The sequence below is a fragment of the Colletes gigas genome, unplaced genomic scaffold (genome assembly GCF_013123115.1).
Source record: "Colletes gigas isolate AHSC1104 unplaced genomic scaffold, ASM1312311v1 Colletes_gigas_Sc00008, whole genome shotgun sequence".
Classification (NCBI taxonomy): domain Eukaryota; kingdom Metazoa; phylum Arthropoda; class Insecta; order Hymenoptera; family Colletidae; genus Colletes; species Colletes gigas.
In genome coordinates, this window is record NW_025106637.1 from 620,443 (window position 1) to 636,396 (window position 15,954).

The following is a 15,954-nucleotide window of genomic DNA, read 5'->3' on the forward strand; positions in this document are numbered from 1 at the left end:
CCCCTCCCCCCGATCCCTAACCCTTAACGAGAATTTTCCTCTCCGCTAACGTCAGGTCATCTTTATCCCCGTGCAAGGTCACTTGTCTCGCTTAGCTTCTCCTGGTAACGTCCCGTAATCGTGTATCGCTTTTGTAAATCCACCCGTCCCCCAGAATCCCCCAGAAATTGTACGTTCTCGATCTCCACGCAGTCTAACTTCCAGAATTACGTTTGTAGCAGGTTTACCGACGTCGACGGAGTGGAAAAGGTTGTGGTGACCTTGTAAAAAAGAGGGGGGTTCCGAAGGGCCCCAGTCGAGAATCGATTCAAATTAATCTGCGAACCGATGGGGTGAAGGGGCGGGAGAAATTGGGGGCGTCAATCGGTCAGATATCGTTCGAATTCGTGATTAACGCGACTGTGGTGTTGATGTTCTTTTAGGTCTCGACGAGCTGGCCATTCGTCGATCCGTGCATCGGAAATCGAGACACGCGAATTACTTGAGGGACGAAGACCTAGCGCTGAGATGCCCGCAGTGCGGACGAAGGTACAAGGTCCAGCACAGTCTCAACAAGCATCTAAAGTTCGAGTGCGGTGGCCGTAGGAACTTCGCCTGCGACTTCTGCGGGAACAGTTACACCCAAAACGTCAACCTCCGCCGTCACCTGATGCGGATCCACAATGTTTATTGCCCCCCGAGGAAGCAGTGCGTCCGGAAGATTCTCTGATCGGGTCTGCACGGAAGACAACGTCCACGTACGTCGCCGAAGATCGCGTCCACGAAGACACAGGCTCTCTTCCCCCGCCCCCGAAGATCGTCCATCGGACAACCGTCGCGAAGAACGTCCAGCAAGATTCCACGCCCGAAGAATTAGTTTGAACGCGCAATGGACATAGGAAAACGAAAAAAAAAAAACAAAAAAAGTGCATGAACTTTTATTAATTCGAGTTCCTCGGTCTTATACGGAGATTGTTGTAGATAGCTATTTAACTTTCACACGTTGTAAAGTCTTTGTCCCGGCGGAATGCGTGAAACGTAGCCGCTTACGATCATTAATAGCAATGTTATCGAAGTCTATCCTAAACTTGCCTCTTAGAACATCGACACGTAGTTAGATGTTTAAACTTCGACTGTGCCACTTACCGTCTAGCGAGAGTAATAAATATAACAATAAAGTTTTAAACTATTGACATCTAACGATACGGCGAAACCTGACAATCATCGCGTACCTTTCATACAAATACGATCGCTCGTCTTCCGTTGTCTGGATCAACAATATATATATATATATGTATAAATACGCACAAACACGTACAAGCACAGAACTCTTATACGATATATATTTTTTTTTCTTTTTTTTTGATAAATCGCTCATTTTCGAACCTGAGCGCGGACAAATATATTTATCATTTTCGTTGTACGGATTATCGGATACTCTTATTGCGACGCATTACTACGACGTCAGCTCATGTCGAAGATACTCATCCTGCGTATTGTTCCTATGTACACGTACGTATACAATAATTATTACTGACCGATCCCCTTCCCCGTGAAAATAATCATTTCTGAACCTTCGCGACGAGGATCAAACGAAACCATCGAGCTTCTGTTCTGCTCCATTCTGTTTTCTCTCGTTTCTTTCGAAATCATTCCGAGTATTTCCAACCGCTCGATGAAATATTTCTCTTTATTTTTCTTTACCTTTGATTTCCGCAAGTATACTATACATACATATATCGCCTCTCTGTCTATCACGTTTCTCTCCCTATTCGATCGATCTCCAACACGGTTTTCTCTCGAGCCTCGAACACTCTTTTCTCTTCCGCTAGACTCACGGTCCCCTTCCTCCCTCCCCCCTAACATATGAAATTTGTCTGCTTTATTTTGCAGACAACAAATCAGATTATCGGGCCATGTTTCTGAAGCCGTGCCTGCCGCCCACCGGTGTCCCCAACAACGCCACCGCCACCGCCACGTTCGATCCCGGCTTGGGCTGTTCCGCCGACCCGCGGTTGCTGTTTCAAGGCTCGTCCGCCTGGGTGCCGGAAACCGACAAGCCCTACATGTGCTCCAGCTGCGGCAAAGGTTACACCCACATATTCACCCTGAACCGTCACCGTCGCACCGTATGCGGTAAGATCAGGAACACCAACGGCAAGTGGAAGTGTCCCCGTTGCACCAGGTCCTACGTCACCGAGGGCAATCTCGTGCGTCACGTGAGGTTCGAGTGCGGGGTCCGGCGGAAGTTCTGCTGCATCTTCTGCAACCGGAAGTTCACCCAACGTTGCAGCCTGATACGACACCTGAGGAACTTCCACAACGAGAGCTTCGACAGCACCAACGGGGCCGGCGTTCCCCCGGAGTACCAACCGATGGACACCTGTCACGTGGAAGGAAAGAGCTCGGACGACTCCAGAGTATAAGCATTGAACGAGAATATCGTACATCGTTCCTCCGAGACGCGATATTTTTCATAATTCTCGCGCGACGGTAACAAACGCTCGCCGGGAGATCGTAGAACGGGTTCCTCGAACAAACGAAAAAAACGAAAAAAGAAAAAAAAAAAGAGAGAAATTCTTTCGGACGTAAAAGATTCAAGTTTCAAGTGTCACTTATGCGTATAAGAATTCACGTCGTGTTAAGTAGCGTTAGTTGTTAAGGGAAAATGATCGAAGGAACCGGTGGCCCCTGAGACCCGTACTGTAATTGATCCTCGAACAATATATACCGGGTGTACGCCTGCCTCGCGAATAGATTCGTTAATTGTTTCATGTTCGCGACGCGCGCAGGTGGCCTCGATTACGGCTGGAATTACGTATGGCCTTTTAAATCGATAAGTTCTTTTGACTATCAGAAAATTCACACGTATGTATATATAGATATCTATATATATGTATATAGGTTACACTTGGTACGTGTAAGATAAGAATTATAAAACGGCACCGAGAAGCACGTGGAAGCATTTGATCGCGGCTTCGCCGAGCGAACGATCCGTCGAGAATCAATTAGATAAGCGATTAAACGAAATTTCGCGACGATTATGTGCCCTTTTCTTGAGAAAGTGTCTTATAGTTGGGATCTTTGTACGTACATCGTTCGTCGGTGTATTCGAGTACACGAAGGATATATACGCTTTGTTGTTCGTTTTTCAAAATGATTTTTAAACTAAGGCTGATTATTCGATAGCGTATTGAATTTTTGATACAGGTTTTTCCTTGTCGTCGGATTTGTTATTGAATGCGCGCGCGTTGCGCAAAAAAACGGCGCCTTAAGTGCTTTTAGACTGCTTGTACGTTCCGTGAAACGAAACGCGAAGGATCGAGTCCCTTTAAACAGAGTGTGTCGTCGAGCTTGATACGCTTCGATGGGTGCTGCATATTTCTCAGCTATTCTCTGATTTGTTTTAATTTTATTATCGTTTACTTCTCTTTCTTTTTAATCGTTTTAATTTTTTAAGACTGCGTTTATTAGAGGGATTAGGTTTAAATATCTGCAATGGTGTACTTAAGGACTTTTACGACGACCCTTGTAGTATCGTTTCGATGAAGCCAGGATAAGAGTTGTATCGCTGTAGTCAAAACCTAACGACGACCGATTTTTCTCGTTAACTTGCGACTGATACTGTTGTTTGGGCTGTGAAAAACATTCGTCTCTCGTTCGTGTTCTTTCCTTTCTCGTTGATGATGCCGTAAGGTTAGCGTCCTAAATCGTATTGTTGTTGACGAGTCGAAAAAAGAAGAGAAACAATTTTATCGAACCGCGTCGCGCGGCGCGAGTCTCCATCGATGTCCATTTTATATATATTTTCGTTCTTTCTTCTTTCTTTTTCGCTCATCATGACTCGCGATACCGAACAGATACCGCCTAAGTGAAAAACTTTGTTGTTGTGCAAGGTGTTACATAAAAAAAAAAGGAGAAAAAAAAAACAATAAATGCATACGGTTTACGTATGTCGTGTGATGCTTTTACCTCGAAATTTCGAGCCGCGGAGTTTTCGTGCAAACTCTTTCCCTTTCATTTCTCCTTTTCGTACCGCCCCTCCAACGTCGATTTCTGTTTCTTTTTTGCCGTTTCAGCGACGCCGGATCGACGATTACACGTCCAAGAAAACACACGCTGTTTAGAACGTCCCCGATAATCAGGCCTCCCCTGTTTGTACGTTCGTTTCTTCGTTACATACGTCGAAAAGCTCCGTCACTCACGCACCATTCCGCTCCTGTTTCAGTCAAAGGCCAACTGTTTTGCGACCAACTGCCGCGCGACATTTGGAGACGTTGCAAGGACGAGCTTCTCTGTTTGAAGTGCGCCAAGAGGTACAGCGACTGGAGGAGCTTGCGCAAGCACATGAATTTTTTCTGTCAGATGGAGCCGCTCTATCCATGCCCGTATTGCACGCACAGAGCCAGGATACCAACGTTGCTCAAGTATCACGTCGTACGCGAACACACGGCCTTCACGTCCGCCGAGGAGATCTATTGATCGCGCCCCGAAATGTACGGATATCGCTTTTTTTTGTTAATCCGCGGTTGCGTCGACGGACGAAATCCTTTCGTTTACTCGCCGCTGTTCCCAGTGGACCAAATCTCTGTGCGTTTTGTCAGTAAGTTGTAGTCGGTAATATGAGTTGCAATAAATATCGTTCGCAAAAAAGTTCTTCCTGTGATTACGATGTCCTCGATAAATGTTCCTGTCATCGTTCATCTATTTAACACAGATCGATAACTATAAGGAAGGAACGAAAACTGACGGGGTGAGCGGTCGCGAACGAATACACGACTTCGATTTTTTAATCGTTCTCTCTCTGCTTGCTCCGAATAGATTTTTTTTATATCGTTATCGATCGATACGCGTTTCTACCAAACTAATGTTTCGAATGTTGTCGACGAGTGGGTACGGCGAACGTGTTTGCTTTTCTTTTTCAGAGGTATTTCGAACCCGTTCCGATGCACCGACTGGACTCGAGTTTTGGGTCGTCGAGGACACGTATTTTTCTAACGCGTGCGCTTCTGATTTTTAGGGATCAGCTTGTCAGGCCACCAGTTGGACGACACGATCTCGCCGGACCAGTTCGGGAAACCGATCTTTGTCTGCCCGAAATGCGGCAAGGGTTACACATGGAAGGCGAGCCTTCAGCGTCACCTGAGCACGGGCTGCGGACTTCCACCCATGTTCTGCTGCAACCTGTGCGACTACAGGACCAGCAGAAAGGACATTCTGTTCAGGCACATGAGACACGTGCACTCGCGACACCCAGCTTAGCATAACCTTTGTTCCGTCGGTGACGTTCTTTTAAAGTTGCCCGACCGACGACGCGTTTCCCGTCGAAGGGACGCCGTGCAAGCTTCAAAGAGACCACGACGGAAAAGGACTTTCAAAACACGACGACGCTAGGATCCCGGAGTTTTCTCAGTCGACGTCGAGAAACTTTCGATGTAACTTTTTCTAAGATAGATAAACCGCGAGACGCATAGTTCCTTTTGCTTTCGAGGATCCGAAGGCGACAGAGAAATAGATAGAAGTAAGGGTTAAGAATAATACATGTCTTTGGTTTCAGGAGACCCGAATTTCCAGACAAAATTCAAACATTCGAACGCGCACGAATCGGGACGATTTATTTGAAATTTCTTCCATTTTCACCTCTTCGTTGTATCAACGCGTACTTTTACGTCTATTTAATTTTAAGGCTTCCCGTACTTCGTCGCGCAGAGTCATTGTTTTCGAGACCAGACAATATCCACGTTATTTCTTCAATTTTACGACGAAATAATCGTCCTTCCGTGCCCCTATCTCGAAAATGGCGCTCGAGCTACGAAGATTTATATGTGCTTCTCGATCAATACAATAAAATGTACGTTACGTAAACCATATACGATTGCATTTGATATTGCGACGGCATACGTGTGTTTCGACTCCCTCCGAGTATCGTCGCGTAGGTTTTCGTTCGACCACGGGAGGCGAACGAAGTGTCTTGTCTTGTCTCGTATCCGCGAGCTCTGCTTCATCGGTGTCTGTTTCGATTTGTTTCAGATGTGTGGAACGTGCAGGGTTACGTGGACGGCTACAGCCCGGTCGACGGTCTTCTGCACCCGGAACTGGACAAGTTCAAGATCCCAGACGCGGCGGCCACCGCGGATCAGTCCATTCCCAGCTATCAGATCGTGCACAAACGTCACATGTGCGGTTTCTGCAAGAAAGTCTTCCCTTTGAAGAACCTGCTCAGGCGGCACGTGCAGTTCGGCTGCAAGATGAACCCTAGAAACTCTCAGTTCGCCTGCTCGTTTTGCCCATACAAGAGCACCTACAAGGCGAACATGGAGAGGCACGTTCGAAACGTTCACGAGACAGGCACGCTAAAGTTCCGCTGCGATCTTTGTAACTTCCGCAGCAATTATTCGTTTTGCGTGCGGAGGCACATGAAGACTTTCCATCGCGCTCCGGACGCGGGCGAAACGAAACAGTAGGCCAACGTCTTCTCAAAGGGGGTTGCTTTAGGACGACAGAACGGAAATTAAGACAGACTTTGGACGTTTTGCGATTTCTCCAGCAGTATAACACGGATATATCCGTCTCAAGACAATAACAGCGACGAAATATAATCATTGTTTTCCTCTTCCAATGCCTGCAGCTTCGAGGTGGTTGCTAATGTACATAGTTATAAAATATAAGTCCAAACTCTGTTTTATTTTTCGCTCGATTTCCCTGGCGCAACTTGGACGTTCTGCTGTGATCGAATAACGAGTGTTTCTGTACAATAAAATGGCCGCAGTGTAATCCCAACGGCGAGAACTGAACAAAAAAACCCATCAGAGATTATACATATACATAATACGTGTAGTGTAGAATTTATTCGTAAAGTATCGAAGGAGACGAGAAGGTATAGGTGTCCTTGCGATGTATGTACGTGCATCTTCCGCAGAGTTTTGTGATTCCGTGACGAATTCAGTATTATATTCGGAACACGCTTTTTTATCCATGCAGGCATTATTTTTCTAGCTTTTTATTCAGTTTACACCGTGATCGAAAGTCCCCGAAATTAACGAATCGTTACCGTCTGTTCGTTACTAATTTTTTTTTTTATAACGTTTGCGATCGATGTTCGAATGTGCTTCGTCACACGACGAAGGGATAAAACGGCGAGAAAAAGTGGAATATTAGAATTAAGTCCCCATCCCCGATAGAGCAAACATTTAATTAACCGCGAGACCATTTGTATGTATTTTATAACAATTACTTCGCAGTGTATACACGTTGGTAGTAAACGAATATTGTAGACACCATTTTATCGAAATGAATTAAAGCACTCAGGTTGTTTGTAAATCGTTCGTGAATGTAATAAAACATTCGATACGTTTGACTAGGACACTACGAGCGTGTGTGTTGACCGATAACGTCGATCAAACGTCCCTTTTCCCACGAACACGCAAAGATCGAGGAGTTTTCTTTTCAGGCAACGTTCGTCACGGGAGCGTCCACGTCGAAAAGAAAGGTAATTTCTCGAGAAAAAAAACGCCCCAAATATGTTACTTGTGCCCATGTGTGTCCATCGAAGATACCGTTACCCGTATAATATCACGCAGCGTTTGTCGCTCGATCGTCGCTCGCATTAACCAGCCACCCGTTATTGTTTCAGAGTTGTTATGGCCCTCCAAAATCTTCTATGCGTTCGAGTCGACGAACAGAATCGCTCGAAGAAACGATCAGCGGCTACAGATTCGCCAAGAGCGCGGCATTGTGGACACGCGCGAAAGGAGATTCGTTTGCGTCCACTGCGGCAAGGCGTACACGGTTCACAGGTCGCTATGGCGGCACCGGAAGTTCGAGTGCATCAACGCCAAGCCAAAATTCACGTGCGACCTATGCCCCTATAAAAGCCCGCACAAATGGTGCATGGAGAACCACAAGAAGAGACACCACACCAATTGATCTCGTTCGTCGAAGCGTTAAAATGTTATTCAAGGACGATGAGGCATCGTGGGTGACACGCCAGGATAACGGACTGAAACGCAAAGTAGACTTTGGAATCGTTACTATTCTTTTCTGGGAAGGTTATGCAATCGTATCGAACGTTTGTCTGTTAAAAGGTTCTCTGTTTCTGAATGCCACCTTGCTTGGAAAGCTCGTTCTTCACACTTAAACCCTCTGACCTACATTTTTCATAGTGTACAACACCTCAACCTGCTTAGGCAGGAAAAGTAGGTGAAATTTGATCGCTCGAATTTTTAAGAGTGACTTAGAAGTCCTGATTTTTAATAAATGACAATAATAATACGAAGGATTTGTACAGATAACAGATAAACGTTCGATAAAATGATATAGCCACCTAAAAGAAAAAGTGTCCATTGTCTACTTGATTTTGCAGTCCATCGTCCTGGCACGACTGCTTAGACGTTAGGGAAAGTATTACGAAAACTACCTATTGTCTTTATAATCCATAAATTAAATGTATCTCCTCTACGATTATGGGCGTCGTTTTACACGACGATTAATGAAACGTGCGTCGCGAGCAGCGAAGCATTCGATGTAAAGAAACGATGGACGATGGTCGAACGGGGAAGATCCTCCTCCCATATTGCTAGCAATGTTTTTATTCGCGATACGTAGAAAAGGATCGAGATATACGGGGTATGTGTAATAGAATAACTTTGATGTGACGTATTGGATCCACGTTTCAAGCTGCCGCGAAAGCCCGTGAGAAAACCAACCGGTTAATTTATGTGCATTAAAAATTTTTATACACGTTTATTTTTACCGATGTACTTTTACCGTTTCTCACGCGTTTCGTACCCTTCTAACAACGGTCTACAGATACAGTTACATAAGCGAACGAAAACATTCCCGCGGGAGTATTTATGGTTTCCTTATTAAAAGTATTGAGTTTACGCGCAGACTGACTGTTAGTATTAACGATAAATGTATAATATTCCAGTCGAAATAAAGGATATTTATAGTGGTAGTTCTGTCTCTCGCCCGTTGCTCGACGTTCAAAGCCTGGCAACGTGTAAATAGAGAAGATCGAGACTCTGCATCGAAGTGATCTGATTCGTATTTTTAATTGTTTACACGCAATCGACACGTCTGGGTAACAGAGCTGTCCGATATCGAATGTTTTATTATCTGGTATCAGTTTTAAACCGCTCGAACTTCAACGACCATTATTATTTTATTTAATAAACGAATTTCGCAGGACTGCGTTCTAAGTTCACGTATCACCGAACCCCCTCGTCCTTCCCCCAGTGTTCCCAATGTGAACTCGCCGCATTCAAAATGCTTTCTCTTTCTCTCTCGAACGCGTTGACTGTCGTAAACGAACACCGATGCTTGCAGACTTTCGAGCAATCGTTGATATCGTAAGATGAGATGCCGATCGTCCAGTGTGCGTAGACTTTTCGTGATAAAAATAATATCGATAACGCTGTAATGTCTCTTCTGAGTTCATGGATCAGCGCTCGATCGGCACTTGACGCGTTCGATCGAGATCACGAAACGCGAACGCGCCTTTCTCCTCTCGATCGTTCGCAGCACGCGCTTCGTTTCTAACTTTGTCCCTCTGTTTTCAGCCTACCGGAAGATGTACATGGGCGACCAGGTTCTGGGCTACACGTGCACAATGTGCAGCAAGTTCTACAAGATGTGGAGCAACTATTTGAAGCACAAATGCGAACCGCCGCAGTTCAAGTGCCCGCTCTGCCCTTTCGCGGCGTTCAAGGCCTTCATACTTCACGCCCACCAGGCCGAGCAACACTTTAAGGTCACCTCGCCGAACACGTGAACCGATCGCTACGGGAAACCATAGGAGAATCCCGCGGTGGACGCGCCAATCGAGTTGCCTTAAAACCGCGTCCCAGCTTCTTCGTGCCTATTCAACCCGGTCGCGGGACACGTTACTCGCTAAGCAAACGAAGAAAGGGAGAGGAAAGCGGTGCTCGCGGAACCCTAAACCTCTCGTGTACTTCATCCCCCGCGCGGGAAACTGGCGACGGCGATAACCGTACCCTTGTCACGCGGTGGCCATTTTCTGCAGGATGGATATCAAACGTTATTCGCTTGCGATCGAAGTCTCGAAAAAATTAAATTTCTTGGCATTGGAATTTGATTTATATTTTAAATTATTAAATCAATCTGATACGCCTAATCCTGCAGCGGGCAGAACGTTTTTTAAACTACCGACGAATCGTAAGGTGTATGTAAACTACTGACTGACATCGCGTAACGTTTAAGAATCATTTCCTAACTGCCGTGATCGTTCGAGCAACGATTTTTCGTTTAGCGAATTGTCGACGATGCGCTCGACAGCATAGTTCGCTCCAACTATACAGGATGTTCGGCTAACCGTGGGAAAAATTTTAATGGGAGATTCTAGAGGCCAAAATAAGATGAAAATCAAGAGTATCAATTTGTTGATTGAGGCTTCGTTAAAAAGTTAGTAAAAAATGAAATTAAAAAATTTCAAATCGTTCTGGAAATATTATTTTCGGTTGCGGGGGTCAATTACAAGCATTTTTGGTGAATACACATACCCCCGAATTCCTACGCACTTTCGAGAAAAAAATTCCTTACCGAAAATATAATCATCTCTGACCATACCGTTGATATGTTTCACTGAAATTTCATGTGAATCTTTAAAATGTCATAACTTCTGAACGGATTGGAGGATTTTGATGTTTAAAAAAGCAAACGACGCGTATTTTAATGGAGAATGTGTAGAAATTCCAAAAATATTGGAAAAGTTGTTCCTTGACCCCGTATAGTAAGAAAATCCCCATAAGAATGGTCCAATATTCAAACAGCCATAACTCCTATAATAGTGAATATATTTCAATGAAATTTTTTTCTGAAGTAGAGCTCATAGGTACCTACAAAAAAGTATTAGACAACTTTTCTGTAGGGCGTCAAACAAAACTACTAAAAATGAAAAACGTATTTTTAAGAAAAATCGACAGGGGGTAGGTGCCTAAATTTTTCAGTGAAAATGAAAAGTTTCAAATCATTCTGAAAAAATTATTTTTAGTTGTGGGGGTCAATAATAATCATTTTTGGTCAATAGACACATCCCCGAAATCCTACCCACTTTCGAGAAAAAAATTCGAGTAGGTGGACAAATTTTTCGGTGGAATTAAAATTTTTCAAATCGTTCTAAAAAAATTATTTTCAATTGCAAGGGTCGATTACAATCATTTTTGGTCATTACATACACCCCCGAATTCCTACGCATTTTCGAGAAAAAAATTCCTTACCGAAAATCTAATTTGAGGCCAGAAATGTTTGCCCGAATTTTCATGCAAATGTTTAGAACATCATAACTTCTGAACGAATTGGAGGATTTTAATGTTTAAAAAAGCAAACGACGCGTATTTTAATGGAGAATATGTAGAAATTCTAAAAATATTCGAAAATTGATTCCTTGACCCCGTAAAGTGAGAAAAACCCCATAACAGTGGTACAATTTTCAAACAGCTATAACTCTTACAATAGTTAATGGATCTCATTGAAATTTAGTGGTGAAGTAGAGCTTATAGATGGTCTTATTTTGGCCTCTAGAATCGCCCATTAAAATTTTTCCCAAGGGTGACCAAACACCCTGTACAGATTACATAGAACGCAAAGTTTCTCGACTGATTAATTAGCTGTAAACATTATCGATTAGCAGATCTTTATCGCGTCGCTGGTCTCGAAACACGTACGTCTCGCCCCCCGATGCTTTGTTCTGTCCTTTCGTTCGTTTCGTTCGTCGCGAGATGATTGTAATCGCGTAACGGAGTCTCGATCGTTTCGATCGTTTTCGAACCGATCCCAAGGACGGACGTGGACGATGGAGGAGAGCGCCGCCTATCGCTTAAGCGCGCGAACATAACACGTAATCTCTAGTAATCTCGTAAATGCATGTATTTTCGTAAAGCCAAAAATAAAGAATCACTGCAAGAGTTATTTGCAAACGAAACCGAAGGTGCTGTAAATTTTCCTTCCGGCGAGAAGGAAGCTTACGTTTCAGCGACCATCTTCTGACTCCCATCCGGGACAGAATCGTCTCTATTTCAGGACGGAACCGGAAACGCCCTACGAACGGCGGAAGGGAAAACGGAGAACACGGTTTGCTCGTTGGGAATTCCTAATAACGAACGATTAACTTTCTGTGTTTCAGCCACGGGCCATCCTTGCAGTTCCTGCGGGAAAGCGTTCAAGTGGAGGAAGAGCCTGATACGTCACGAGCGCGAGGAGTGCGGGAAAAAACCGTATCATTGTCCTCACTGTCCCCGCGAGATGAGCCTGAAAAACAGCTTGGTCCGGCATTTGTTGAGAAAGCACGGCCAGGATTGCCGCGCCAGGACGCGTGTCGTTCGTCGACCGAGTTCGCGAAGGGTCAAGAGTTGTCTGGGCGTCGCCATGGACGACGAGATCGTTCGACTGCCGAGAAAACGCGTGAAAAATCTGCCGTTTCGATATTAACCGCTCTTCCCAATTCGCGTTCGCGGAACAACGATATTTGTGAGATCCCATCGACCGAACTTTTTGTACATTTTCGCACGAATAAAGAACAAATTCCCATCGAATCTTGTACATAACCCGAGTGAACAATGAGCGACGATTTATCATCGAGGATACGAATTGTCTGTGTGTGTACTGTTTCAGAGGATCTCGCGAATTTTAGTCGAAAGAAGGACGAAGGAAAATAGTATGCTTTTGCTGATGCTTTTTTCTAGGGCGAAAGCTTCATGTTCCCGAACCGTAAAACTTCGACGTGTCGTCGTGCTTAATGGTACCTTTCTTCTTTCCTTTCAGGTTTCCACGAGTGCTGCGAGTGCAAGAGAATGTACAGGTCGAGAATGGCCCTGAATCGACACGTGAGAGAGGAATGCGGCAGGGTGTTGTACACGTGTCCCTTCTGTCACAGTATCATGCCTATGAAGTTCAACCTGTTGAAACACCTGAAGAAGGAACACGGTTGCACCGCCAAGATGTAACTCCTCGTCGTGAGATTTATCGGGATCGGAACGTTGTGTTCAAGTTTTTCTAACGGTTGTTCGATCGCTGTCTCCTGGATAACCGGTCGCGAAACGAAGAAATAAACTTTATTTTTATAAGCTGCGGTTGTGTAATTAGGATCTATCGTAAAACGAGTCGAGCTACGATCGTCTTTGGTGCATCGACGTGTTTCGCTGTTTCTATTAAATCTAGCTCTAAAGTAACGACAAGGAAAGTATATCGTAACTGTGTATCGTGTATCATAGACGCGTCGTTTTAAGGCTACGGCATCAATAAAGTGACATCGAAGCAACGCTACTGGTCGAGGACGTGTCTGTCTTGCCCTCTGTTTTTTCTTTTTCGTTCGAGCAAGACGTACTAACGTGTGCATGGGAATCCGAATTTAATTAATAGCAAATTTTGTACCTTGCTTTATTTTTTTACGGGCGAAATATTCGACGAAGACACAGAAGAGGTTACGGGGGGGGGCTGGAAAACCAACGAATATGTATAGGCGGAAGCTTGAAAGTTCTGTCGAAGACAGATTCCTTTTAGGACAGAACACTTGTGCTCCCACCTATACACGACAATGCTTTTCGTGCTCTTTTCTCTCCGTTGCTTCACTGATCGTTGATATTCCGCTTTGTTGTACGAATTTTCCGTCTATGATCCTTGAAATTTTGGACCTGCTACATGTTCTATTCCACCCTCGTAATAACAACGTCGTAATCTAGGAGAAGAGGTCTCCAAGCAAGGAACGAGAATCGAGGACACGTTGACGAGCAGTCGACGAACAGGTATCAGTGATCAGCGAAGCAAACGATCGGCCCCAGTGGTACGCGTCTCACTAACCGAGAATTGTGATTTCTTTTTGCAGGTTGCCCGATCGGGAGTCAGATGCAGCAGTTGCACCACTGCAGGGCCTGCGGGAACGAGTACATGTGTTTCAGCTCGTTAAAGAGGCACGTTAGGGAGGAGTGCGGCCAGCCACCCAAGTATCAGTGCCCGTATTGTCCGAAGAGAACTAAATTACGGTGCAATTTGTTGAAACACATGCGCAAAAAGCACGCTTGAGTCGAAGATATCGCGAAATACTCGCGAGGAGTACCATTTTTCCGAGGGACAAGGAATTGTGCAACGATTGTGCCTCGACCAAGCGAGAATTTGCTCTAGAGTCGTACTAAAATGTCAAGGGTGATTTGCAACAACGATTCGCATAGCCAGAGCCTCGTTTGCCAGCATTGCTGTTGTCCAGCGTTCACCGCGGGGAGGAGAGGTTGGCACTTGCTGTGGACGAATGTCTCGTCCCACAGCTTTGAACGCCGTCTACTGGTACCATGGAATGATTAAGAGGACGCGAAGAAACGTAGAGAACGATGAAATCAATTGAATACGCGATGCACTGCATTTTGCATCGACACGGATTTCTTCAGCGTCGCATTTTATGCAGCGAGGGGCAAAATTTGTTGTACAACCGAGGAAATAGCGATTGGTTGTGCCAAAACGAATCGAAAATGTATGATAGAATTTTTTCCTGGGAGCCTTCGTTCTCGAGAATATTTGATTTCAAAGTTGGCTGGCATGTCTGACCATTATTGGGTATTTCTACTTGCAGCGGGGATAGAAATCTACTGTATATAGATTTCTATATTCTTATATTCATTGTGTGGCCTCTCTATTATCCAAATACTCTGTTATCCGAACTGAGTTCGTACCACCTTCTGGTCTGGAAGACTATTCTGATAATAAGGTGCTCAAATAGTGGAATATTCGGATAATTGGTACTCAGATACGTGGATTTTCATCGTACTGTGTCCTCCAAAAAGAATCAACTCGAACGGATAATAAGAGACCACCATAAACGTTTGCAAACATCAGCGCAAGTAGTAATATCGAGACATAGTCAGACGCGTATACCTTGAACATTCAATAATCGATTTTCTCGAAAACGAAGCCCCGTACGAAAAATTGTTATTGCACATTTTTCACTCGTTTTTACATGAACAATTGCTCTCTGTCGCGTTCGTGTCACGAATTTCGCCGTACTCCGTGTCATCTCTCTCGAAGAGAATCATCTGTAAAATAGTGTACATTCCTTTCGAAAGCATGCCCTTCTCATCTTTGTAAATAAATCACTAAGAAGCTACCGATCTGTCTTGAGCAACGATCATCGATCTAATAAGAGGAGTTGGACACTGTAGATAACCAAGTATTTCTTTCAGCTGTTTTCGACGAAACACCCCGGAGAAGCGGCGAACTTTCCACGCGTAGGGACATTTAGACCATATAACGTAACACCTTCGTCGTGTTCCAAGAAGACAAAATCGCACTTCGAACGATCGACGAAGGACGTCGACCACGATTTGAAACGGGCGATCGGGTTCTATCGACGACGAACGATTTTGCATAGAAATATTTGCACTGTTACCGTTCAGTCTCGATGGAAGGACCAAGAATGCTTCGATATTTCTCGTTACTGATCGAAATCGACGTCCTACGCGATCTCTCGAAACGTCACCTCCGTATCCACGACCACCTATTGCACTCGAAACATACACAAACAACGCAGTCGCGCGAATAGTGATAAGGTACAGGTTGAAGAGCGACAGTAACATTACTTACGTCCACGTGTTCCCCGGTGGTCGAGCAAGCTATTGACGATACGAACGCGTTACTTTTTCAGAGTGGAACACCTGCTTGGCCTGTTCGAAGTCGTACAAATGGAGGAAGTCCTTGCATCGGCACGTGCGCGAGAACCCGGAATGTTGGCCCGTTCTCCTTACGTCCGGGAACGACGAATTCATCCGACAGATACACTACAAAATGCTCTACAACGTTAACAATTGATTCGTTTTCGCAAAACCGGTGCGACACGAGTAAATCCAAGAGGCGGCGTCGCGCGCCGTTATCGCGCAATCTTTGTTGTTATTTCAGATACTTTTTTATAGAAATAAATGTTATTCTATTCTGATACAAGAGACTAATATGTGTATATATATGTGAGCATCGAAA

At 44.7% G+C, this 15,954-nt stretch overlaps 2 protein-coding genes across 7 annotated transcripts in view; both read left to right on the top strand.

Annotated features, from left to right (window-relative positions):
- Nucleotides 1–15,954, top strand: part of LOC122397056 (longitudinals lacking protein-like) — a 166,615-nt gene that overhangs the window by 101,422 nt on the left and 49,239 nt on the right. Inside the window, exon 7 of one of the 5 annotated variants that reach the window (XM_043395890.1) lies at nt 6,010–6,458. The exons of the other annotated variants lie outside the window; for them this stretch is intronic. Coding sequence (XP_043251825.1) covers nt 6,010–6,443 — 434 coding nt within the window. The 3' untranslated portion in view covers nt 6,444–6,458. Of the gene's footprint in view, nt 1–6,009; nt 6,459–15,954 lie in introns of those variants that run through there. 5 annotated transcript variants of the gene reach the window in all.
- LOC122397058 (zinc finger protein 319-like) lies at nt 731–2,520 on the top strand. Of its 2 annotated transcripts, XM_043395898.1 has the most exons (3): nt 731–1,491; nt 1,873–2,203; nt 2,273–2,520. In XM_043395898.1, exons 1-3 carry the CDS (start codon nt 1,272–1,274, stop codon nt 2,403–2,405), a joined length of 684 nt encoding a protein of 227 aa, XP_043251833.1. In that variant the 5' UTR covers nt 731–1,271; the 3' UTR covers nt 2,406–2,520. The 2 variants fall into 2 exon arrangements, with proteins under 2 accessions (XP_043251833.1, XP_043251832.1); XM_043395897.1 differs by having other exon boundaries at nt 1,873–2,520.

Bases quoted from the DNA above. Each gene is read 5' to 3' on its own strand.
- LOC122397058 (XM_043395897.1), top strand. From the start codon at position 1,272: ATGTATAAATACGCACAAACACGTACAAGCACAGAACTCTTATACGAT. The intron at 1,492-1,872 runs GTACGTATACAA...TTTATTTTGCAG, and splicing joins CGTATTGTTCCTATGTACAC to ACAACAAATCAGATTATCGG.